Source organism: Euprymna scolopes, chromosome 1 (assembly GCF_053919585.1).
Source record: "Euprymna scolopes isolate OS-2025 chromosome 1, ASM5391958v1, whole genome shotgun sequence".
Classification (NCBI taxonomy): domain Eukaryota; kingdom Metazoa; phylum Mollusca; class Cephalopoda; order Sepiida; family Sepiolidae; genus Euprymna; species Euprymna scolopes.
Window position 1 is genome coordinate 24,215,205 of NC_136482.1, and position 25,884 is coordinate 24,241,088.

General features: G+C 36.3%; 1 protein-coding gene and 1 long non-coding RNA gene across 3 annotated transcripts in view; both read right to left on the reverse strand.

Annotated features, from left to right (window-relative positions):
* Positions 1–5,443, reverse strand: part of LOC145287211 (uncharacterized) — a 188,470-nt gene extending 183,027 nt beyond the window's left edge. For both annotated transcript variants that reach the window (XM_080135459.1, XM_080135458.1), the window contains exon 1: positions 987–5,443. In XM_080135459.1, coding sequence (XP_079991585.1) covers positions 987–5,073 — 4,087 coding nt within the window. In that variant the 5' untranslated portion in view covers positions 5,074–5,443. The remainder of the gene's footprint in view (positions 1–986) is intronic.
* A 1,002-nt stretch (positions 5,444–6,445) lies between these two features.
* LOC145287487 (uncharacterized) overlaps positions 6,446–25,884 on the reverse strand; it is a 133,221-nt gene continuing 113,782 nt past the window's right edge. Inside the window, exon 2 of the long non-coding RNA XR_013869174.1 lies at positions 6,446–6,795. This is a non-coding gene — a long non-coding RNA (uncharacterized LOC145287487). The remainder of the gene's footprint in view (positions 6,796–25,884) is intronic.

Below are 25,884 nucleotides of genomic sequence, written 5' to 3' on the forward strand. Positions count from 1 at the left end.
CAGCCGTTTCAGAAATGTCCCAACGACACGGACACACCCAGTTACTTTCCCTGGCAAGCGATAGTTACACAGCCTAGACATTTTTTTTCTGATCAGAGTATTCATTCTCTGGGGCGCTGGGTATTCCAAATCCCATTTTCCAAAGCTATTGTGACATCTTTCCACCGTAGGAAAATGATAAACATTGACCAGTATTAAGTAACACCGAATTAAGACGAAAGTTACGACTGGGCGATGACAGCTAGTGACCGGAACATTCACAAATTACATTATGAATGCAATAACCGAACAAGTGCTGGAATTTCACATTTGCACATATCCTATACCTCTACAAAGTGCTCATTAATTGTCATAAAGTATTATTGCCACATCTAGACTGATACATCTACTACTAGTCTCTACCTTATGAACGGGGTCTAAAAAGATTTCCAATATAATAAATCCCACACTAGCAACCAAACGTCAACTCCGTTCCCATCGCGGCAATTTTGTATCTCTGTGATTGTTTTACATGTAATTTAATGAAATGTGCTGCGACGAACTCTAGCACTGGTGCTTTCTTGACGTAAATACCATCAACTAACTCGACAATAGCAAAATTCTACCTTTCTACTGTAAAAATCACCCGATGCTGGTAAGCTTTATATGATAATATCTTCTTCTGAACTGTTAGACTTTGGAATTCCGTTTCCTGTCTCTCTGACTGTATTGATATGCAAAAATTTAAGTGTAATACGAACATACATCTTGTTGCACAACTCCTTACGTAGTACCCCTGTAGACATGGCCCCAAATAGTAGCCCCTTCCGTTCAAATGGCAATGTGCTTTATTTGAGGTGAATACGAGTTAAAAAGTACTTAAAGTGTCTTCGTAGGAATTGACAGTATCCCTTTACTTTTCTGTTGCAATTTTGAAGAAGAGAAAAGTTATGTAAAAAAACAAAGAACAAAAAACAAACGAACAAAAAAAACAAATAAAAACTTACCAATTGTCGTCATTACTGTGATGGCGTAGAGCAAGGAACTAGCGTAAGACCACTTAATGTCCAGTTCTTCGTCGTTGCTGCTCGTATAGTAGACATCATTCTTTGTGGCGTTGTGCACATTCTGCTGAAAAGTCACTAGCACGTGGTCAACCTGCTTGGTAAAGTTCAAACGGCTCAACTTAGTCAAATTCAACTCGACACTCAACTGAGATATTTTTGATATGGTATCCATCCGCAAGGCAGTTACGTTGACAACGTTCTTCTGTTCGTACGGCCCCTCGAGGGCCTTAAACACGAATCCGCCCATGATCGAATAGGCTACGACGAGAGAGCAGAGGCCTATATGCGAAAACAAGAAGGCGATGAATTTCTTTATACAGCTAAGAATCTTTCGTCTACGCTCGATCATTCGAAACACTTTACTCTCCCTCCTCATCTGCGCCCGCTTGGCTACAAATTCGGGGTCATCCAAGGATTGCTGAGATTTGGACGAGTCTAATTTATGGGGTAGACCGCTATGCCCTTTCGTGTCCCCTATGAGGGCAGTTTCGCGTATATCTAAAGATTTTAATAGGTTCGTTTCGTTTTCGATTGGTATCGGCGCATCCAGTGGTTGGCGGACTAACTGATTTAATAGATTCAATTCCCTGAGTTCTTCATCGTTGTCAATATCCATTCCTGTTCGCAACCGTCTTTGACATGCAAGCCGGTGCTTCAGCATAACAATAGCAGGCCACGACGAATGGTTTGTAGTATCCTTCCAACGTTCAAAATCTTGCAGGTCGGGGTCGAAGTCAGCCTCAACATCCAATGTGATACCAGAGAGATGGTTCCCTAGAAGTACCGTTTGCGTACAAACCGACGAATTGATGTCGTCTTCATCCTTCTTCGATACCGAACTGTCCGACTTTTTCACTTTTTTACTCGTTTTCTTATCTTTCTCTTTCTCTTTTTTCGATTTCTTCTTGTCCTCCTTTTCTTTTTTCTTTTCGACGGCCTCTTTTCGGCTCCGGCCTTTCAGTGACCATCGCTTGTCGGACTTTTTCTTCTCTTTTTTATCTTTGTCCTTCTTCAATTCCTCCGCATCTAATAGGGTACTTATCTCTCCAGCCTTTTCCAGAGCCGACTCTGAAGAGGTTAACTTATCCCCTTTCCGACCGAGAGGCCGGTCTTTATTATTGGCCATCTCCTTCAGCTTGTCAACATCTTCGGCGCTAATTCGCGTGATCTTCCGCATCGAATCTGTTTTGACCAGGATTTCACTTATCCTCGGCATTGGCCGTTTCGAAGCATCTCGTTCGGAAAATGACCTTTGAACTTTTTTCGCTTTCTTTTCTTTTGCTTCAGGATTAGCCGTTGTATCTTGGACAATGTCGACTTCTGGAAAGAACAAAATCGGTTCGGCGTCCCCTTTTCTCGTAGGAGAGACCTTGGCATCGACAGTTTTTTCAAACCAGCCCGAACTTCCAGCTGTTGTGTCGACAATGCTAGCACTTCGGGGAGAAGGACTCCGAGAAGTAGACGGATGTGAATATTTAGCACTACCTGAGCCGTCGGTGCTCGTCGATGATGATTTATGCCCAGGACTCAGGGGTTTTGTCGGGCTCTTCGGCTGGCTTTTTACAGACGACGTTCGAGTAGGTGTCTTCGAACGGATACCTCGGATGGGAGGAGAAAGGGAGTCTTCGTCAACCTGAGATACACGGGGTATGTTTATTGTTAGCTTGTCGCGATCAGGGTCAGTTTTGGGGTCTTTTATGCTGCCTGATCTACTGTGAGACTCGGTTGTTGAATTATCATGTGGGACGCTGACTGTTGGAATGGGTACAGAATGACATGACTTTGTTGAACGAGATGGAATGATGGACCTAGCAATTGACTTAAAAGTGAGAGAAGGAACTGTAGACTTTGGAGTTGTGGTTGCATCCGGCTTTATACTGGAAGGTGATGGATCAACACTAGGAGACGTCGCTTTCACTCCGATGACAGACGGCTTGGAGAGAGTTATAGTAGGAGTCGGACCGAACTTACTGGTAGGACTGGTCGAAAGGGGACTCGTGGAAGTTGGGCTTGTATCTGTTCCAATTATAACATCTTGTTCAAGACTGGACTTCGTCAGACCCGAGCCAGATAAATGCCTCGAGGAAATGCGGCTTGATTTATCAAGGTTGTCGCTCTCGGTGGCTGCAGCGTTTTTTTCCGGCTGGCCCTCATAGCTGTTCCTCGATGATGAGGAACTTTTTTTCTCTTTAGTGCGATTACGGGTGGGCGAAAATGTTCGGGTGTACTTGTTTGAAGGAGAGATGGGGAATGTTGGTGAGGTTGGGGATGTTTCACTGCTGTAATCGTCAAAAACTGACCATGTTGGTGAGGTGGGGCTCATTGGGTCGTCGTCCAGCTTCCACTGGGTGTCTCCGCTTTCTCTGGAGGAACCACTTAAATGGTGCACGTCTCGTGAACCTTGTCGGTTGTAGCGAGAATCTGCATCGGAAGTAATGGGTGATCTGAACCTGGGGCTTGCACTCTTATGTCGCGTATCATTCACCACGGCCAAACTATCCATCTTAGATGGGCCGTCTTCTGACTTCTCTTCTTTAGCCGTCAGTAGTAGATTTGACGTCGATCTCCGCAGGAAATTATACTTGCTTACCGCCTGGAGATCTTTTTCTTGTCCGGCAGGTGACAAACAATACGGGGAAAGCGTTTTGCTTAACTCAATAAAGAGTGCATGCGACTGGTCATCCTCATCTTCATCCATGTCAGCATCGTCGTGTATTATTTCTGGATGTCTATGTCTTAACTCGGGCGCTTTTTTGTCGATGCTCATTTCCTCATCTTCAATCTCACTTTCATCATCGTATTCAGAATAACGCCGTTCGTGTCCCCCACGAGGTGGATGCGCTCTGTCGCCTTCGGTGCGTCTAAATCTAGACGGTTCTTTCTCCGTCGATTGTGTCTGCATCTTTTTGACATACTCACTTTTCGCAATCTGGGATCGGCTCACCTTTGGGGATCGCGACGCCACGCGCCTGCGTGGAGATTTAGAACCCTCTGAGGAGTGTTTTGTGCGATCTCGAGACTCTTTTCTCGAACGAGACCCAGGGGATCTAGATCTCGATGACGGTCGCGAAGGCGATGAATAATGGTGTCGCCTATGAGGTGAGGGTGATGTCTTCTTTCCTGTTTGCTTGACATCTTTACTTACTTTTATATAGCAAACGCCCCCTTCTTTCCGACTTACCCTATCAGGGCGTTCATTTTCCTTCTCGATACTTTTACTTGATTTATTACTTTTTGCTCTCGATGGGCTCGTTGATTTGATCACTTTCTGTATCTTATCAGCTTTTAAGCCTTTTGTCGAAGAGCTCTGTTTTGTTGTAGTCTTAAAATTGTCGTTAGTAGATGGCTCTGTTTCTCTTCCTGCAGCTGATCGTCGAGGGGTAAATTCGTTCTTGTCATCCCTATGAAGATCCGGGGATGATGCAGACAGAGTACGGATGGAGGCTACTTCCGCCGCATAATCATTATCGTCATCTTGGCCGTATTGTTCCTCTCCGGCTTCGGCTCGCCGACGCCGACTCGACGAAATGGCGTTGGTCGATGACACGCGCTTCACTTTCTTTTGCATCATGGCTTCCTTTACTGTCATTCGCCGGAAGCGGTCACGTGGCTTCTTCTGCAAATTGTCCTCGTCGTCGGAGAGCACCTCCCGAGGAGAGGCAACGTCGGTACTAGTTGCCTGTGGTTCGCGGATAGAGTCTGGTGGAACAACGTCTGCTTCGCCCCTATCTTTACTTTGAGTCCGACCAGTGCTCGATGATCGACTTCTTTTGAAAAAGCTACGCCTCTTTTTTCCACTTGATTTTCGGTCAAGACCTGCTCCTTCGCTGCTTGCGATTGCTGATGTTGCAGACGCAGGGGCAGCGGTAGAGGCAGAAGCACCATCTGGTGCAGGTGCTGCACTTTCTGACCTTTCATTTTTAATTTCCGTCTCGGATTTCGCCCGCGTACGGCTCAGTTTCTTTTTGCTTCCAATTTTACGCCCTTCGCTGGACGCCCTGTGCGAAGAACGTTCGGGTGACGTCATTTTGACAATTTTTTATTTTTATTTTTTATACCGCTAATAAAAACATTTTGCTTTCTTTTATACGGTTTATTTTAGTCTTCAGGGTTTTATTATCGATGATAAAATAGTGAATCGTGTTTTCGTTTTACTTAAAAAAATCTAAAATAATATCGTTTCATCCTTCTATTTTTAATTATGCAACATATTTTCCGGAAAAAGTTAAATCAATTAATTATTCAAATCACTAAAATAGCAATAATGATGAATTAAGAGTAATAAATTAGATCGAACACGAACTAAAGATATTTCAAGTATACGATAGATTCAAACTGTATCAAAGATGTCATTCGTTATAGTGAAACCGGAGTCAAATTTTGATTTTTTTGTTTAAATTCGTTAATAATTAAAATAAATGAAACAATAAATAGTATATATATATATATATATATATATATATATATATATATATATATATATATAATAAATTTTAAATAAAATAATAAATAATATGAAAATAAGTCTTATATATATACTTTTATATCGTTTTAATATTTGAATCAAGTGGAGATAATAAATTTTAATGGTTTTGTAAAAATCAAGACCCAAAAGATATGACTTATTTTAAAAATAAGTAAAATCACAGATAAAATAACAAAACTGTTTTAAGCAATAAATGTGCGAATATGTTTTCACTGTAAATTCTTAAAAAGTTTCGTTTGTATAATATACATTCTTTAAATATTCTTATATTTTGTAGATAAAAAATATTTGATAAAATCAAGAGACTAAAAAGAATGCACTTTGTTTATAAATAAATATGTAAGCAATTAATTTCTTTTTACGATCGATTAAAATGATCTTGTGTTTAGTGTCAAATTAGACTCACACCTAATTGAAATTTATAAATATATGTATATTTTAGAATATGGATTCTATTAATGCAGTTTTATTAAGTAATATATATTTGCACTCAAGAATATATGCAATTGATATAGAAAATATATAGTGCTAATAAGTCAGACTTGAAATCTGTGCGTAAGAATGTTCTCTTAATCTGTTGTGATGCCAAGCTTCTCTAGTATTTTATTTCTAACCTTGATATTTGACGATGCCAGCGTGTAGGAGGATTCTGGCACAAACAATTTAATACTGCACCAACGTATGGACATACGGGAGTAGTTTGTTTTTATTTAGTTATTTATCACCAAAATAGAAATAGTCAGTTCTTGATAGACTGACAGACTGGCTCACTTCTAGTAAAATAATAGACGCGATAAGACTGCCAGTTCTGCCAGCCAATCAAATCGTTTAATCAGATCGACACTCGTGCCAGCCAACCAAATCAGGCCGAAAATCATGCCAGCCAATCAGAATCGCTTATCAGCTCACCTCGTTTTTCTTTCCTTTTTTTTTTTTCTATTCTCCTTCAATCTGTTTTTGGAGTGACAACTGATTCTTTGTCCCGTTTAAGTCGGTACGGGTAAAGTGAGAGGATCTTCTCCTTGCCCTCAACAGTCTTTGCGTCATTCTTATCGTTTGAGATTGTGAATGGGTCAGACATTGACGGGCGGTAGGTGGCGCTGCTGTTTCAAGTTTACAGGGATGCTTTCATTTAGCGCAATCTTTAAAATCCCGAAAGTGGTTCCGTAAATGAAAAGTGAAACACTCGCCACGATCGAGAAGAAGAAACTGTTGCAATGGAGAAGTGATTATTCTTCAGTTTTCATCCAATCAGTCAGCAATCTGCAAAGAGAAAGAAAAACAGATATTTAAAATGTTAAATTATTATTACCGCATAGAGACGGCCACATAATCAAAACAAAGTACAGGTTGATTAGAAAGTAACTCTCTAATACTATCGACGTTCCTTCCACACAAGCGCTTAGAAGTTAAAAAAAAGACGAAAAAATATAAATAAAGAGAAAATCAATTCATCAGCAGAACAAAAGTATAGGAAGTTGTTCACTAAGGTACACAAAGGAAGCTGAAATAGGATTGTTAATCAAAGTGTGCCAGTGAAAAGAATCAAAGGACTGAATAAAATTAGTAGATATATTTAGAGTTAGTTTACAGGAAGTTTTAAGAATAGCAATTCTGCGATAGTTAGGGTCAGTTTACGGACAGTCTTTGGGTTGCGACGATTAAAGACAATTTTGCGTTGAGGACGGTGGCCGGTCTGACAGAATAGAATGCTGATTGTGTCTCAGAGCTGATCGAGATAAGCTTGCGTCAACTGATAAATATGGCCTCAGCAGACGACTGTATCTGTAGACCTTAGCATGTAGGGGTTTATAATGTCACACGTACACCCAGAGTGGAACTGACATTGGCAGAATGTGCCAGAGTTTCTTTTATTTCTGTTTTAATTTATTTTATTTTTCGTACTCCCCCGGCAATAACCAATGTAAGAGACAACTACACGGCCAGAAGAGAAGACGAAGTAGAAGTAGATCACGGAAACAATGTTGGAGTCGGTGTTTGCTGTCGAGCGAGGGAGAACACGTTGTCAAAAAAGTCCTTATCATTAAGTGCTTGTAATTCATTACTTGAATATAATTCTTACAAGCAATGAATAGAATAAGAAATATTAAGGCATGAGGTATTATTAAAACTAAATATGAGTGATACGATTTAACACTAGCTTTTCAAGACGCTTGGAAACCGCATCAACTGCTTTCATAAGAAATTTCTTTCTTTTTTCGTTTTTTTTTATTTTTACTAATGTAAACACTTATTAATGCTAAAAACATTTGAAGATTAGTGACAACAATATGTATAGATCGAGAGATGAATGGCGATGAATATTATGAATACTTAAAAATCTCTATAATTCCCCAACTCAAAAGAACGACTAGCCCAGAAAACAATATTATTAAAACTTGAAATTTGAGGACAAAAAGAATAGATAAATAAAGGGACAACCTCACAACTCTCACCCCACCTCTATTTATTTCTTGCATGGATTATATTTCAGTGATGAATTTAAAGTAAAGGGGGTTACTTTCAAAAAACCCTATAGATAATTTCCTTCTTCTAATTAAAAATTAAATAGTAGAATAGACGTGATTTGATTGTGTTGTTAGTCTAGATCAAGAGTCTCCAAATTATGACCCGCCAGAGTCTTTAATCCGATCCTATTTACTCTTATGGAAACATAAAAATATTCAGGAAAAAAAAAAAGGAAATGTGTGGAAATAGTGCGGTGGTTCCCTTTTTATTCAGAAAATGATTAAAAGAATGAGATTTCGGAGAACCAGTTTCACTAAAAAGCAACGTCCATGTATTTTTATTTTATGTTGACTCATGTAGTTCTAAAAGGTCAGACAGCAATGTGGCTCCCGAAAACTTTCAAACATCACCATTGTCTACTAAACAAATTTCATATGAAAAAGTATAATACGACTAAATTTGTTGTTGACATTGCTCCCAGTCACGATTTTTTTAATATCAAGTATTAACAGGAGGAACCATGGGAAGGTTGCCAACATCGATATGTGAAAGCGGTTTTATGGAATGACCTAGATTTGACTTTGGCACACTCCTGTCGTCAATTCATGCTGTTATTCATTTAACAATAGCTACCACCCAGCCTAAATCAAAACTACCCCACATAAATGATATATCGTCAAACCTTGGATTTACTTTCGGTAGCTTCGTAACTCTCACTTCCCGTATTTTGTCGTTTACTCCACATATTCTATGAGCAATGTTTTCTGGGTCAGAATCTACCCATCTATCTTTTGCTAATTTTTCATCTTGAAGTAGTATTTAATATTTTTTTTACATCGAGTGACTTCATGCCTTTCTGGAGTCATTTCCATTAAAAAAAATAGTAGGATGACGTGTCTTGACAAAAAAAGTGGATGCATTCTAAGAATGTCATTAAAATTGAATCAGTTCATAATTTTTGGCAATTCGAAAAATCTCTGTCAGTTTTGTAGACTTCAAACTACTAACACTTATTTTATGTTAGACGTGACTATTTTATATTTCTCTTAGTTTTTCTGTGTGTCCGTCCAATCTTTTATCGGAAATTACTAGGCCGACCTGACTGAAATTTTGTATGGATCTATGGTGCAACGAACTAAGTACTATGGTATGAGTTCGATGCACAATTAGAAAGTAATAGGGATTAAAAGGGACTTCTACTTAATACAAAAATGAGCTTAAATTGAAACATATTTAACTATCAATTTGTCATATAGCACTAATCCAACTGACAAAAATTTTGCGCATTTTTAAAACGGTCAAAACGAAAAGAAAAAAGTATTTCTATTAAATTTTTGACAAACTAAATTTTATCACACCTAGCAGTATTTTACACTTGTAATGTCATCCAAAAATAATCAACATAACAATATATGATTATAAACCTTTAATAAGCTTTAGCTTTACCACATAAACCCATAAATAAATTTATTTATACAACAGTGTTTGATATTAGTCATCACCATCAACATTTTCTTTACACCATCTTTTTTTTTTAGATTATCCATAACTTAATATTAATTCATTCTTAAATCGCAGGCAACCGTAATATTTTTAAATATGTTGAAGCCTTTTAAAATTTAAATATAATTATTAAAAATGTATAAAATGAAAATAAAATTGTTTAATACATAATTTTAGTAAATTATGTTTCACTATCACTATGTTCGACCAGACTGCGCACTAACATAAGCATTCTCGTGACAGTTTTCTAAGCCTTACTACTTCCATGCTGGCTTACGACAAATTGGAAGCGAGTGTTTTGTTTCTTACACTATAGCTAGAAAATTTCTGTATGCTGTTGTTCACCACGCTTGAGGAACTCCATCTACTCCTATCTGGTAACTGTTCAGAATATCAGAGGGACGCTCACATGTGTTATGCCCAGGAGTGAGCTGGAACCGTGCAAGGCAAGAGCGTTCATATCCCTGGGATATAATACATACTCGCTTCTTTAATATATACAACGCATAGTATTCGCAATCGCTCATCTGGTATTGACCAGATTCAGCGTCGCTTTATTTCAGGGATATAATGAAACCATCATGTCAACACATAATTATGTACATAGTGAAATTTAAAATAAATATAAGAGATGACTTCAATAAGTTTCCAGACTTTTTTGAACAGGCATTTCAAATTATCATAGACTCTTGAAAATTCAGTATGTTATAGCTATTTCTCTGACGAGATAGCTTACCATTTTTTAATGTTTCAGGTTCATATGAACAGCTACAGCAGGAATTGGAATACACCCTACTAAAACCAGATTGTCACAGCTGGTGAATTCCAAAAATGTAATCTGGATGTGAGAACACTTTAGAAGAATGATATGCAATAAAATTCTGTTTTAAACTTGGAAAAATGACACAGAAACGTATGGACTGCTTCAGACTGCTTTTGGATCATTTTGCATGTATTCAGCATCAGCTTTTGAGTGGCATGAGAGATTCAAGAAAGGCAGGGAATCTGTAAGAGATGATGAGAGGTGTGAGAGGAGTAAAGAAGTGAGAACACTAGAGTTGATTCGCTAAATTAAAATTTCATGGACAAAGACCGTTGAGTGCCTATAGAAACAATTAGTACACAGTGTGGGAACTTTTTTTTACATAGGCATCACCACTTTCAAGGCCAAGAGGCCACTCGAGGATAAGGGTTAAAGAGTGTACAGTAGAAATTGGACAATATAGTAATTGTTAGTAATGAAAATTCGGTAAATTTGTTAACTTATATGGAACGGCTCATCAAAAGCTTGTTTACGTTAGACTTGAAGACAACCATATTGTAGTCAGCTGGAAAGCAGGAAAACGGAAGACAATTCAAAAAAAAAATAAAATAAAGAGTGGGGGAATTATTGATAGTGTTTTCTGCTAGACGGGTGTTTCCTGTGAAAGTTTGGCGAGGGGGGGGGCATAAATTGGAGCTCAGCCGAGCACTTGCCATGAAAATAACGATAAAGCAGAGACAAACTTGCGGCATCTCTTCTGTGAGAAAGAGTTTGCAGGGAAGAGAAAAGGACATCCCCTACGAGGCTACGATATAACTGTGCACACAATTATTTGCAAGGAACTGAAGATGCAGAAAAGCGCATTGCAGCCGGAGAAGATTACTTCGAAGGGGGCTAGAGTTTCATGTGTGTACTGTCAATAAAATTGCCCACACAAAATAAAGTTTGGAAACTTATTGAAAGCATTTCGTATTTAAAAATTAATAAACTGTAAAAGTGAATAGCTGCAAAACTAAGTCAAATAAAACACACGTTTTTAAAGTGGTATTTCGTCTTTGTTTTCTGAAAAACTTCTTCGGGATGATTTTGATTATAATAAAGATACAAGCAAATAGATGCGAAAAGTTATGACGGGAAAGAGGAGGGGAAGGTCAAACAGAAAATGGGAGAGGTTAGATAGGAAGAAAGAGTTGGCATCAATACAGGAAAACGTAGGATAGAAAATATGAAGAAAAGGAAAAACGTTCATCGTGTGAGGTGATTAGGTACTAGACAGAGAGAGAGCTAATAGCGACCGGGTGGCAGGAAGCGAGACTTAATAAAGGCAACACCGGTCAATTGAATGTGTATTTCTGCGTATCAAAACCGAGATGGGGCGAGGATATATATATATATATATATATATATATATATATATATATATATATATATATATATATATATATATCGAAATATGTAAATAAATTATATTAATTAATTAAATTCCTTTACCCTACATTTGATCTCACTCTTCCTTTCTCTTTGAAAAAGAAAGAAAGAGAGAGAGAGAGAGAGAGAGAGAGAGGGGGGATAGAGAGAGACATACAGAGACAGACAGACAGACAGACTGAAAGTGATCAAAATAATCGTTATGAAACAGTGTCCAATTAATAAAAATGCAGCCAGGATTATATTAAAATGCCCTTATTATTATTATTATTATTATTATTATTATTATTATTATTATTATTATTATTATTATTCACTCACTTGGAGTTTTCACACAGGCCATCACCAAAGAATTTTCTTTGGGAACAACTTGTGGTGTCCCCTGGAGTTTGAGTGACAACCAGTCTCACCAGATTTCCAGTACTCTCCACATCTGTCGATACAATTTGCGAATTAATTTTCGTTATCGCAACAACCGTTTTCCATTGATTTTTCGTTGGTATCGGCCATTGGTTTTCACTGGAATTTGAGTGTCAATAAACCATCGTCAGGGTCCTAGTCCTCTTCGCACTCATCCAGTGGAGGCCTGGTTAATGCTTTCTTTCCTCGATCTTTCCATTCTCCTTGACCTTTCGATGGCAGCCGTGCTGACGCCTGTTTTGAAGGGTGAGGAGGGGAATTGAGGATGAGGAGGAGGAAATGGAGAAGGAGAAGGGATAGAGAAGGAAGGAGGAGAAAAGAAAATAGGCACTTTTCACTTTTGGTGTACCAGTTCTATTGGTTGAGCCTTTTGTTTCATATCTATTGTTGTTTATATATGCCCGGTTAAAAATTGTTATTAATGTGAACTAGTTTCTGCACTTAAGGGTTTTCCTTAATTTTTCAGCTGTTTTCAGCATTATCGTCTGTTGCATTATCTCTTCCCTTTCGATTTTGATTTGTCTTATTTTTTTCCAAGTTTTTGGAGACTGTTCCTAGTGCTCCTACGATTATTGGTATTATGTTGATTTTCTTTAGGTTCCATATTTCTTTCAATTTCTCTGGCAAATTTATTTCGTTTATCTGTCTCTTTAATCATCACCCTGTGTCTGCTTAAACGGCAAAATCTACAGTTCTGCAATTTCTTTCCTTCTTGTTGATTATTATGGCATCCTGTCTTTTTGCTTGTATTTCTGTTTCAAGGATTTTTGTTTTCTTGCACTGTCTTTGATTTGTGTTTGAACTATTTATCAGCATGTTCGAAGTGTAGTCGTCTGCAGAGTTCCCCATGTAGTTCTGCCTGTTCTTATATTCCTTTTGGGTTAATTTACTGCATTCACTTATTATGCAGTTCACTGTTTCGTCTCTGCTCACAGAGTCGACATTTACTGTTTTCTTATGTTTTATGTATTTTAGCTTTCATGTGGTTTGTTCTAATTGCGCCGTTCTGTGTAGCTATCAATAGGGATTCTGTTTCTCTGTTCATGCGTCCTTTTCTAAACCACGTTCGTGTGCTTCTTTTGTTAATTTGATAAATCGTCCGTGTAGCTCTTTCTCTTCTTGCCTTTTTGTTTCTGGTTCATCGTTTCCTGCATTATTATTGGGGTTTATATTAAAATAAGCTATTGAGAGCGAATTAAATTTAGAAGACTGTGCCCTCAAAAGAATATCCTTAAACTAATATTAATTTGAAGAATATGGTAAGAATTTGTACCCAACTAAACATAATTGCAACTTTACATGTTCGTCAAAGATTTAGAGAATACATAACGGTTGGTTTTAGGCAAATATTGTAAATGATACATTTTAATAAAGAAATATTGAAAAAGGTTTAATTTATATGAATATTGTAAACTATCAATTTGCACAAAAATTGTAAACAATAAATTTTAAAGAAATATTGAAAAAAAAATATTTAATATATTGTATTTGAAAGGAATATTGAAAAAGATACATCTTAAAGGAATATTGTAAACGATGTATTTTAAAGGAATTTTGTAAGCGATACATTTAGACAAGTATTATAAACGACAATTTTAGATAAATATTTAAAACGATTCATTTTAGGCAAATATTTGAAACGGACAATTTTATACAAAGATAGTAGCTGACTCATCTTAGGTGAATATGGTAAACGATTAATTGTAAGGAATATTGAAAACGATTCTTTAGACCAATATTCTAAACGATACATTTTCATCAAGAATTAATTTCAATCAAACGTGTAACGTGTAGGACACAGAAGAGAAACATCTGCATACCTTCCATTTGTATTTGTTCTATAAGGAATACTGACAGATCCAACTGAGACGGGAGTGTAGTTGCTGTTGTGTTTTCTGACCCTTTTATACTCTAATCTCGGAATTGTGGGGATGAGAAAATATTTACATTTGTTTGCTTTTCGTATTTAGATTCTTCGGATTATTGTCGCTGTTATTTCTTAACATTTCGGTTGATGTAATCTCCGACTTCTTCATATGTTTTTGTCAAACTAGAGAATTTCCTTGCCAAATTCGGGGATCAGCGAATTTCGAACGGAACTCTTTATTAATTCCACGCATGAAATCATTTCGTTTGTATTTTTGAGCGTCGCCTGCACTGAGAATTGATACTTAAACCTTTAGCAAAATGTAACTTACAACTGAATTTTACCAGTTGTCTACTACACCATACGTCCTGGTTTGTTTTTCTCCTCATCAGAATTGATATTTGTGCGAAAGAAAAATTTACAGATACAAATAGTTCAATACACCCATTCTTGAATACACAGAAACAAAAATCGCTTTAAACTTTAGTGAAAGATTGGCAATCCCCTGTATCACACTAGTTGGTGTGATACAGGGGATTGCCAAAGCATCAATAATCTCAGTTATGGTGGTAGTGGTTGTTGGGTTGAGTGGTAGTTGATGACTCGCTTATTACAAACTCGGAGATTTGCACAAAGTGAAGGGCAAATTAAGCTATAGTGGCGATCATAATAAAATGCAGTGTCACGTGATGTGTTTTGCAAAGGTTTAATCAATTACCAAGACTTTTAAGCCACTCGGAGAGTATGGTTAAATGAGTGTCAAATTGACTGTGAGGCCAAACTGCGATGATTGGCAATGATGTTTGCGATTGGGCAGAATTTGATTAAAAATAAATGGCTCAGTATTGTTTTAATTATGTTTTAAAACGCCTATGCTGCAGTCATCTGAGAAGCGGTCCCACGTTATTATGTTCCATAGACAGGCAGTTCTAGGAAAAACTTTGCTTATGGAAGTTTCATTTAGTTTTTCATACTAAGAGAGAGAAAAAGAGATAGAGAGAGAGAGGAAGAAAAAAGCGAAGAGAGAGAGAGAGAAGAAAGGGAAGAGAAAAGAGAGAGAGAGAGAGAGGAAACTATTGGCAGTGGTTGTCATCTGAGACACGGCGTATGAATCAATGACTTTTATTCATGTAAGATAATTACTCAAATTACGTTAATAAAGTCTGCTAGAGATAAAATCAAATCAAAAGAGAACAGTGCGTCCTTCAACTTATGTCTTGGCTGGCGCAATCAGATTAATTAAGTTCCATAGGACTGGGTTTGGATAAACGTGGTCAAAATGTCAAAGCTAAACAAACCATTAGTGTCTGAATTTATGGGGAAAATCGAATTTACTTCATTAATATATGTAACAAACATAAGTGTGTCTCACCTCTAGTAATCTTTTTTATATACTAGTTTTCACCCCAAACGTTTAAAATTAAAATTGTCACTCAGAACATAAAAGGCTACTACTTGGGATCGTGTGTAACATGGGAATGTTGAGGGTTAAGCAATGAAATAGTAGTACAGTCAGAGAAGCAGGAAACAGGGAGGGAATTCTAAAGTCTAGCTGCCTGAGGGGAAAAACTATTAAAGTAGGAAAGCCATTAAAAACTCTTGAGTCTACCAGCAAAAGAGGAGTTAAAAGTGTAAGAAATTCTTTAATATAAATTTTTTATTTTATTTGTAACTAGATCTTTGCGTTGTGAGAGTCAGATATGTCGGAAATAATGCAGCAAATTATGAAATCGAACGAAACTGACTCATACATTTTGGAAACACGCATCAGTTAATGGCATAAGGCATGGGCATATTTAGTTTAATGATGACTGAATTTACGGGTCAAAATCAAATTTACTTTAGAAATACAAGTAAAAACACTCCAAATGTATCTAATTGTTAAAAATTCTTGTCGGAAAGCTGGTCAGAATTGTGGTGAGACTACTTCTAGTTTTTAGTGGAAAAATGCCGTGAATCTATGCAGTAGTAATACCAGCCAATAAGAGAGTCTCTTTGGCAGGTATTTTGATGAATGAAAAGTTTAAGAAGTCTCTTCTTTTAGTCTTATTGGTAATTAATATGACTAACACAAGACTTATATTTAGTATCATAAATGAAACAACTGTGCTGCTGAACTTGTTTCATTAAAAATAACTATCTCAATATTAGAAATACATCTTTGTGCCATTTGGATTACTTGGACTACTGTTCTCATCTTAAGTGTCATTTTCACAACGTTTCAAGCGATAGCATTTCAGATGAACTAGAAAATCTTTCTCTCGAACTTAGGAATCTGCACGGAATTTCGAACGATATGCCTGGTATGATATAGAATCTCGTTCCCAGCCACGAGCTATTAGAATTTTTAAGTAATTCGCAGTTAGTATATGTTAGTATCGCTCGCACTGAGGATTGAACTTTATATGAATTATGAATCCTCATCTAAAAGATCCAGTAACATATGTAACGTTCAGACAGTTTGGAACATTGGAAAAACTTGGTCTGCAGAAAAATAAATTGGGGATTATTATGGTTCCGATTTTTGTAAGTGAGGATTCATTATTCGTATTATTTGGATTCTTTGGACTACTGTTCTCATTTGGAGTGTGATTTTTCACAACATTTCGATTGATGTAACCACCGACCTTCTTCAGGTGTATTTTGTTGAACTCAGGAATCTACACGGAGTTTCGAATGTAACCCCTATTTAATCCACGAGTGTAGCATGCTCTCGTTACGCCAGCAATGACTAATCAAACCTAGTATAGAATTTAGCAAAATATAGAAACCATTAATTATAAACAATATATATATATATATATATATATATATATATATATATATATATATATATATATATATATATATATATACCGTACTTTGGGGTAATTGCTCCAAATCCGAGGGTAATTGTGCCAACAAAAAAAGTGCTCTTTATATGCGCGGTTGCCAAAAGAGCACTTTTAGCTAGTTGGCATAATTACCCCAAAGTACGGTATATATATATATATATATATATATATATATATATATATATATATATATATATATATATATATAGTAATCATAAATAGTGGTGTATAGTTATAAGTAGTAAAAATGTTACATATAAAAACAAAAATAGATTTAAGGTTTTACAATTTCATTCGAGAAACGTCCGTAAGATAAAGTACTTAGTGAAATTTACTTATAAGTTACATTCTCATAAAGGTAGGAGGTTTAATCCTTAGTGCGATTGACACTCAAAATACACTTGCGAATTACTTAGGGCTTTTACCCAGTCATCGCTGCCGGAACGAGAGCATGCTACCTCTGTTTATTGAATAAACAGTTTCGTTTGAAATTCTGCGCATATTCTCGAGTGCGACTTCTGAAAAAATAGTCGATGGTTAAATTACTCGAAACGTGGTGCAAATAACACTGAAGATCGATCATTAATCCGAAGAATCCAAATAATATGGATCTCGGGGATTAATAACATCAAACTTTCAAGATGCACGAATTAATTTATCCCATAAAGACCCTTATTAATTGATCATAATTTAGTAAAGTTTAGGATTAGAGCATGGTTTCGTGAATGACTCTTTTTCCCTCCAGTTAGAAGCACTAAAATTCCGAATTACCGCAAGAAGCGATGTCACGTGACAAACATCGTGTCATCGAAAGAAGATATGGTTTGTAGTTTTAATCGACAACAGAAGAAATCTCACTTCAAATTAAGATATTACAATAAAAAATAGACGCCTTTTTGGCGCCGGTACGTTCTCACCCAAACAGTCGTCGCCTTACTCTCTCGCCCTCCGCTACTTCACTGACATCGGATATGTTATCAGTTGCACTGCAATTGTGGGTAATTTTCGTTTGCCCACCTTAATTGATTCCAGCTTCTTACTAAGTCAGTGTACAACGATAACTGTTTTACGATTCCTCTAACCACATCTGTCGGGTATTATTCGCTATTCTCATGTCGAAATCATGTATTATTTTTTATTTACTGCACTTTAGGGGCAACGCTAACCAAAACATTCTACTACTGGGCGGCAAATACGTTGGGAGAATCGCTGAAAAATACCAAGCTCTGATTGGTTGAGCAGACACATGCAAATATAGACAGGGGCAATTTAAAATAGTCATTTAATAACCATGGGTATGCTTCCTTGCATGCTGCAACATGTCCGTCTTCAAATCAAACGCAAACACAATTAAAAAGCGGATTCAGTTTATAGTGGAATAAGAGCTTTAAGTTGATGGTAACATCTAATGCTTCTAAAACTAAGCTTATTTCCTTTAACAACTACAAAAATCTTCCTCAACCCTAGATTGCCATGACAAATAACGCCTTGCCTGACAGCCCATTCTTCGAACTTCTCGGCTTAACATTTACAATAAACATGGACTGGAACAAACATTGATTATATTGCCAAGGCTGCTACAAAGAAGGTGATATCTATCTACTGTGTTACCCACATCACGGGCTCCAACCTCTGTCCCATCACCGCAATATTGCATTCCTGCGTCTGTTTTACAAATACGTAAACGAAATGATCATTACCTAATAACACGCCCACCCTCGACCTACATATTCCTTACTAATTCGACAGGCAGCAAAATCCCACCCTTCAATCTAAAGCTTTCTAGATGCATGAAAGTCTAACTAATAGTTTCTTCCATCGGACTACTCTCCAAGTACGCCCAAGGATGGAGTACTGTTGCCACATTTGGGCAGGAGCTGCTAGAAGGAGCTTATCCTGCCTTGACAGAGTTCAAAATAGACTTCGTCGCTTCATGGGAGATGCCCTTTTGCCCTTTTCTTTTGTCTTCAATCTCTTTTCCATAGAAGAGGCCTTGCAAGCATGCTTCTGCTTTATCGTTATTTTCATGGCAAGTGCTCGTCTGAGCTCCACTCTATTGTTCCTCTAGTCTGACTTTCACGAAAAACACTCATCTAGCTGAAACCACTATCAATAATTTCCGCACTCTTTATCTGTGCCAAAACCAAAACGTAGATTCCATGAACAAAACTTCTTTCTTAGAAGTGCACGCATGTGGAACTTTTCTGTTTTTCAACTGACTACAATATTCAAGTCCAACGTGAATAAGTTTTTGATGAGCCATCCGCGTCTCTGGTTCATCTCTCAAAAAAAAAAAAAAAAGAAAGAAAAGTAATTATTCCCTACAAGTTTCCTACATCCCTGACTGTAATAACATGCAGAAGTTAGTAAGGTAATTGCTAATAGCCACTCGAGGATAAGATTTAAGGAGATAATAAAGATATTATTAAAAAGATTGAACTTTATGAATAGAATAAATAAACATTTGACAGCTTATGACAATTTTTTTTTTACTTTTCTACACCTTATGGTGTTATTGGTCTTTTCTTAACCTTAATGGTGTTATTCGTCTTTACAATCGGTGATTGAAGAGGGTTTTTGTAGTTGTTAAACGAAATAAGCTTGTCTCGTTTATTTTTCCAAAATATTTTTATTCAAAAAAAAAAGAAATATTGACCAATACAGAATAACTTCTTTTTTAATAGTTTGTCCATGAAAATAATTGCGATTTACAAATTAGTTTCTTTACGGAATGAAATCGATATTCTATCGATGTTAGCAACATACTGCTACTATCAACAAAAAGATGGATCATTCTAAATCAGATATTTCTTCTGTGGAAAGAAAAACTATGGATTACAAAAACCAAGAAAGAGCCGGGTTTTACTGAAAATGTACGACCAAAATTATGCCTGATAAATGTACGACTGACTGTCATATAGAAACAACGTGTAAAGTTGCTTGAATCAGCAGGAGCCGACCGTACAATTTAGTCGTGCCGAAATTTTAGTCGTACATAAGGCGTTTTGCTAAAAATGTACGACTAAATAATGTACGATTATTTGCACCTGCTGCTGATTTAGCATTAAAGCAACTTTGACATGAACGAACTACTGGGTTTGTCAGCGCAAAACGTTGTAAAAATCTGTTGTGGTATGATTTTTTGCAAATATACTTTTAGATTCATATCAAGAGTATTTACAAAATATAAATTATTTTTTTAAATATTCTCTCTTAAGGCAGAAAGTAAACAGATACATTATTATTTATTTACATAATGAACTCAATTTTTTCAATTCCATGTGCCACTTTTCGTTAAAAATATTTGTGAAAAACTAAAGTTTATTTTTTTAGATTATTCGTGCCTTGATTTTATTAATTGTGCACGACTAAAAATTAAACCCGATTTTATGTACGTTTAATTATATCCAAAAAGACTGAGACAATTATTTGGTATACTGTATTGGAAAAAAAAAATTATCAGTTGTTAAAGGTTTGATTAATCAAAGCAAATTCGACAGTTTCAAGTTTAATTAAAAAAATAAAATAAAATAAAATAAAATAATAAGCAATAGTTGATGATAAAACTATAAAAAATGTTTGAGAAAACTTTAAAAAATACTTTTCTTTGTTTTTTTTTTGTTTTGTATTTTTTTTTTGAGAAATGAACCAGAGTCGCGTTAATAAAACGGAACATTATGTAATATTATTTATAAAAAAAAGAAAATAACTTTTAAACTAATAGTTATTTACTTGCCTCCCCACGAGGGCAGTCAGACACTAATGTTTTAAATGTGAGGAAAACTAGTTCCTCCAAAAGAGACACACTCGACATTACCTCTTTAAGGATTTATTCTACTTTTTACAAAGATTTTCTACATTGTAATTGTGTTACAAAATTCAAATTTTAAAGAAAAAATCACTTGCAAAAATTAATTTTCAAAAAAAAAAAAAAAAAAAAGAAAGAAAAAAAGAAGGCAACTTCCGGCTGAAATTGTGGCTAAATTCATATTGTTTTTATTTCAATAAAAAAAATAAACAAGTTCATTTCTTTTTTTATTTTACAAAGAAATTTAAAAGAGTGGCACACTGGGTTGAAAAAGTCTCAGTCTTTAAGGATTTGCCACAAATAATCGTAACTGTGACAAAAATCGTTTTATTGTTTATTTTAATAATGATATTTTTGCGCTGATAGACTCAATATGGCGCCCGTGTAAGAATATTTATTTTAAAAATCAGAAGTTTTCTTTAGTAAATATCTTTTTAGGAATTGACTTAAAAAAATATTTGCCAAAAATAGCTTCTCGAAACTTCTGAGCAAATTCGTTTTATTGTTTAGTACAAGATTTTTTTTTTACAATATTTTACGCTGACAGACCCAGTCGATCGCCTGCAGCAGCAATTAGTCGTACATTTTCTTTTTACAAAGGAGCCACCACTTATCAAGGCTGGGTGCCACTTGAGGATAAAGGTTAATAAGTGTACAGTAGTCAATGGGAAAATGTCGTAGTAATCGATAGTAGTAGAAATTTGGTGAATTAGATTATTGAAGGAATGACTCATCAAAATCTTGTTGATGACCATATTGTAGTCAGTTGGAAAGCAGAAAAACAGAACAGAGTTCCACAAGCATGAAGTTCTAAGAAAGAAGCTTTGTTCATGGAATCTACGTTTAGGTTTAGGCACAGTGCGGAAATTATTGATAGTGGTTTCAGCTAGATGAGCGTTTTTCGTGAAAGTCAGATTAGAGAGACCATAGAGTGGAGCTCAGACGAGCACTTGCCATGAAAATAACGATAAAGCAGAAGCATGCTTGCAACGCCTCATCTGTGAGAAAGAGGTTGCAGGGAAGAGAAAATGGCATCTCCCACTAGACGAACTCTATCAAGGCAGGATAACTCCTTCTAGTAGCTCCTGCCCAAATATGGCAACAGTACTTCATCCTTGAACGTACTTGGCTTTTATATAGGTACAGAATTTCATTGACAGTGAGATATATACTGGGGCGGTAGAAGGATTCTACCATTTTCCCAGCAGCCTTGACAACGGATTTGATGTACGTGTTCCATCTCAGATCAGGGGTAAAGGTTAGACCTAGAAGCTTGTGAAAACATGGAGCCTCTCACAGACGAAAGCCATTCATTTTAATTGATGCCAGACGAGGATTAGACCGTTGATGATAGAAAGATAGAAGCTTGGTTTTAGATGCATTAAAATTAACCAGTCACCTCTGTCCCCATTGCACCAAGTGATCAAGATCAGAGGAGAGAGAATCAGAGAGAACTTAGTCGCTTGCGAAGTGTTTCCATAGATGGTAGTGTCGTCTACGAATCATCTTAGGATTTGATTTGGAAGATCATTGATGCAGATCAGGAAGAGAGTTGGAACCAGGGTGGACCCCTTAGGAACTCCAGCATTAATACTATGAACTTCTAATTTCTGTCCATCAACCACTACCCTCATGAACATGAGAGAGAAATGATTTAATAATTGAAAAGAGATTTCCAGCTATACCGTAGCTGGAGATTTTGTGGAGTAGACTTTTATGCCATACCATATCAAAAGCATTTGATATGTCAAGGGTAGTTGCCCTAGAAAAGAAGCCTACGTCATAATCCTATAAAATATAACTGTTAATATATCTACTGTGGATCTAGCAAAACGAAAACCATATTGCATGTCACTAAGGAGGTTATTTTTGCTTAGGTGGTTGACTACTTCTCTATTTAACACAGATTCCAGTAACTTACTCATGACGCACAGGAAAATGATTGGTCTGTATTGAGAGGGAGATGACCAATCACCTGAATTCTTAAATACGGGGCATATTGATGAGGTTTTTCAGGGTGTTGGGGAGCAATTCGCCTTAAGACAACGCTTAAACAGCTTTGTAATATGGGCGCTAGTTCCGGTTGAAGCCTTTTGAGCACTATAATTGGAATGGCGTCAGTGCCAGTTACTTTACTGGAATCAAGGTTTTTGTTTAGCTTGGCAACATCACGCACAGATGTGTGTATGTCACATAGCATGTTTTAAGACACAGGAGGAAATACAGAAGGGAGTTAGCGGCCTTGGTCGCATAGGGTAGAATTAGCTTCAAAGTTTTTTGGCAAAGAGTTTGGCTTTGTCTGATGCTGACGAGCTTACCCGGTTGATGGTGAGGATAGAGCACATGCTGCTATTCAGGACTGTTAGTTATTGCCAAATCTGGTGAGAACCAAGCCACTGTTCAGCTACTTTGGACTTGTCAGACTGAGCATACGGCTCTCTCGCGTTCTTTATTACCTTTTTTTACAGTGGTTACTGGCAGATCTCAAGGCGGCTTTAGTCTAAGTACATTCGTTGGAAGCAATGGAAATAGTAATATGTGTGCGCAATGGCAGCAGCGTATTGTGGAGAGAACCACGGTTGGCTGTTAGATTTTTGTTGGAATGTTTTGGAGGGTATGAAGCGGTCTATACCTACAGCGTAATGGCGTATATGTGAGTGACTGGTGAGTGTTGGTAGTAGTGGGATGAAAATCATTGGTTAACAGACTTGAAACGGGAAGCAACTTGGGTGACCTTTCTCCCAAATCAAGTTTGTCATCAAATGCTGACTGTACACATATACTCACCTATGTACACATAAATACTCATACACACATATACGTAAGATCACATACACGCCATCTCTCTTTCACACACACATATATATATTATAATTATTTAAAAAAAAAAAAAGAAATCCAGCAGCGTGCTCAATTATGAGGAAAATCCGAAAATTAGAGCTTATCATTTATATTTTGTTTACAGAAAGTATTGATGAGAAGTCATCGGTACCGTCGGTTTCAAACCCGATAATTAGGGACCGTTTTAGATACCCATATCAAACTCTCTTCAAGAGATGAGTATTGGCTGAAGAGAGCTTAATATTGGTATCTAAAACGGACCCTAATTATCGGGTTTGAAACCGACGGTACCGATAACTTTTCGCATTCAAACTTTCTGGAAACAATATATATATATTTCATGGTAAACAACTGATGATCCCTTGAAAAATAAATTATTGGTATTATAGTAAATTCGAGAGCGAGTTGATGCAGTGATTGCAGGTGATTAAATGACTTACTGACTAGATGGTTTTCTAACGAATGATAAAAAATATTTTTTGTATAGTTTTAAAGGTTAAAAACTTCAAAGACTATATATATATATATATATATATATATATATATATATATATATATATATATATATATATATATATATTCTACGCTGATGAGGCTATTTATTAGCGAAATATCGGACTTACAAAAAAAAAGTAAATAAAAATGATTTTCAAAGTTTTCAAATTTCCCATTTAAATTTTACTTTAAAAATAAGTGTCTTCAAAAAGTGTGTGACCATCTTTTACTTATATATATATATATATATATATATATATATATATATATATATATATATATATATATATATATATATATATATATATATAAGGGAGAGAAAGTAAAATTGAGCTATTTATGTCTTTTACAACGTTTTAAAAAGTTTTTATATGCCTTAGGACATAATACAGATGGTCACGAATAAAGTTGGAAAGCTAAATATTTTAGTTTCCATCCTAGCTGATGGCACCATAGTCCTTTTTTATAAACTTTTGAAATCACTACTGTATTATACATAAAATATAATAATAATTATAGAATTGCTGCTAGAAAGTTACTTACGACTGAAAGTATCCTGTAACTCTACAAGGCCACCATGTATGGATTATTATTGTAACATCTGGGCTCATGCATCTGCTACTAGTATCTCCCTCCTGGACAAGGTTCAAAAGAGAGTCGCCAATCTGATAGGTCCTGATCTGTCACCCAAGCTTCACCCACTGTCCCATCGACGCAATGTTGCATCCCTCTGCCTGTTTTACAGATATTGTAATGGTGAATGCTCTGACGAACTTCTAGTTCTTGTACCCCTTCGACGTAAATACCCCCCGACAAACTTGACAAGCAGTCAAGTCCCACACCTACACAGTAGAGATTCATAGATGTAAGAAGGCCTTCTACTCTAATAGTCTCTTCCCCAGAACTGCGAGACTCTGGAACTCCCTTCCGGGTTCATGTTTTCCAAACTGTACTGATATGCAGAAGTTCAAGTGTAATGTGAATAGACATATTTCTGCTCGACTCCCTACATAATATACCTGCAACTTATATATCCCCGATAGTAGCCCCCTATATCGAAGTGGCACTGTGCCTTGTTGGGGTTAAAATAGAATAATAAATAATAAATAAATAAATAAATATACGAAATCTGCATAATTAAAAAAAAATCATTTTTAAGCGTATTTTACAACACCACTTCTGACAATCTTAAAATCCACATATTTTTTTGTCTGTATCTTTTTCAGCCGACGATGCTCTAAGTTTTCACATATTTACCCAGAACCCCACTACCCCACTACCCTACCCTAATAAAAGGAAAAGTGTTATTCCAGTGTGTGTGGGGCGTGATGAACTGTTTCTAATGAGTAAATAAAATATTTGTTTATTTAAATATTTCAGCTGTGATTTCACCGTCACAAAAAAATCATGGAAAGTTTAGAAGAATTCACTTGACATTGTCAAGATCAATAATATTCGCAGAGCAGATGAATAAAGGAATAACAAAAGGGACGCGTGTCTGCATTGATTTCCTCACGAAGTGATTCTGTAAACGCTAAAAAAAAAAAAAAATAACTCTAATTGACTACCCTATTTCTTTCTCCACTTTCTTTAAATCCGCTTTCTTCCTTACTTCTAGGCAAGTAGGTTTCACAGGAACACATGAACTCCAAATATTTTCTAACCAATGAAAACCATTTTTAACCCGGAGAAGTAACACGTGTATGTGAAATTGGTAAAAAAAAAAAAATGCAAACTTGGAAATTCCTATTTGACCTGATCAACAAAATCAGTTTTATCCAAAATTCTCAAGCTGGATCTTGGGCAGGACACCATAACGCCTGCTCAACATCCACCTCCGTCCGGCGTCATGTTGGAGTAGACGAAAAGGACTCAATGACTCACGTATCAGCATTTTTCATCTCGTGCGTACATTCTTTTACAC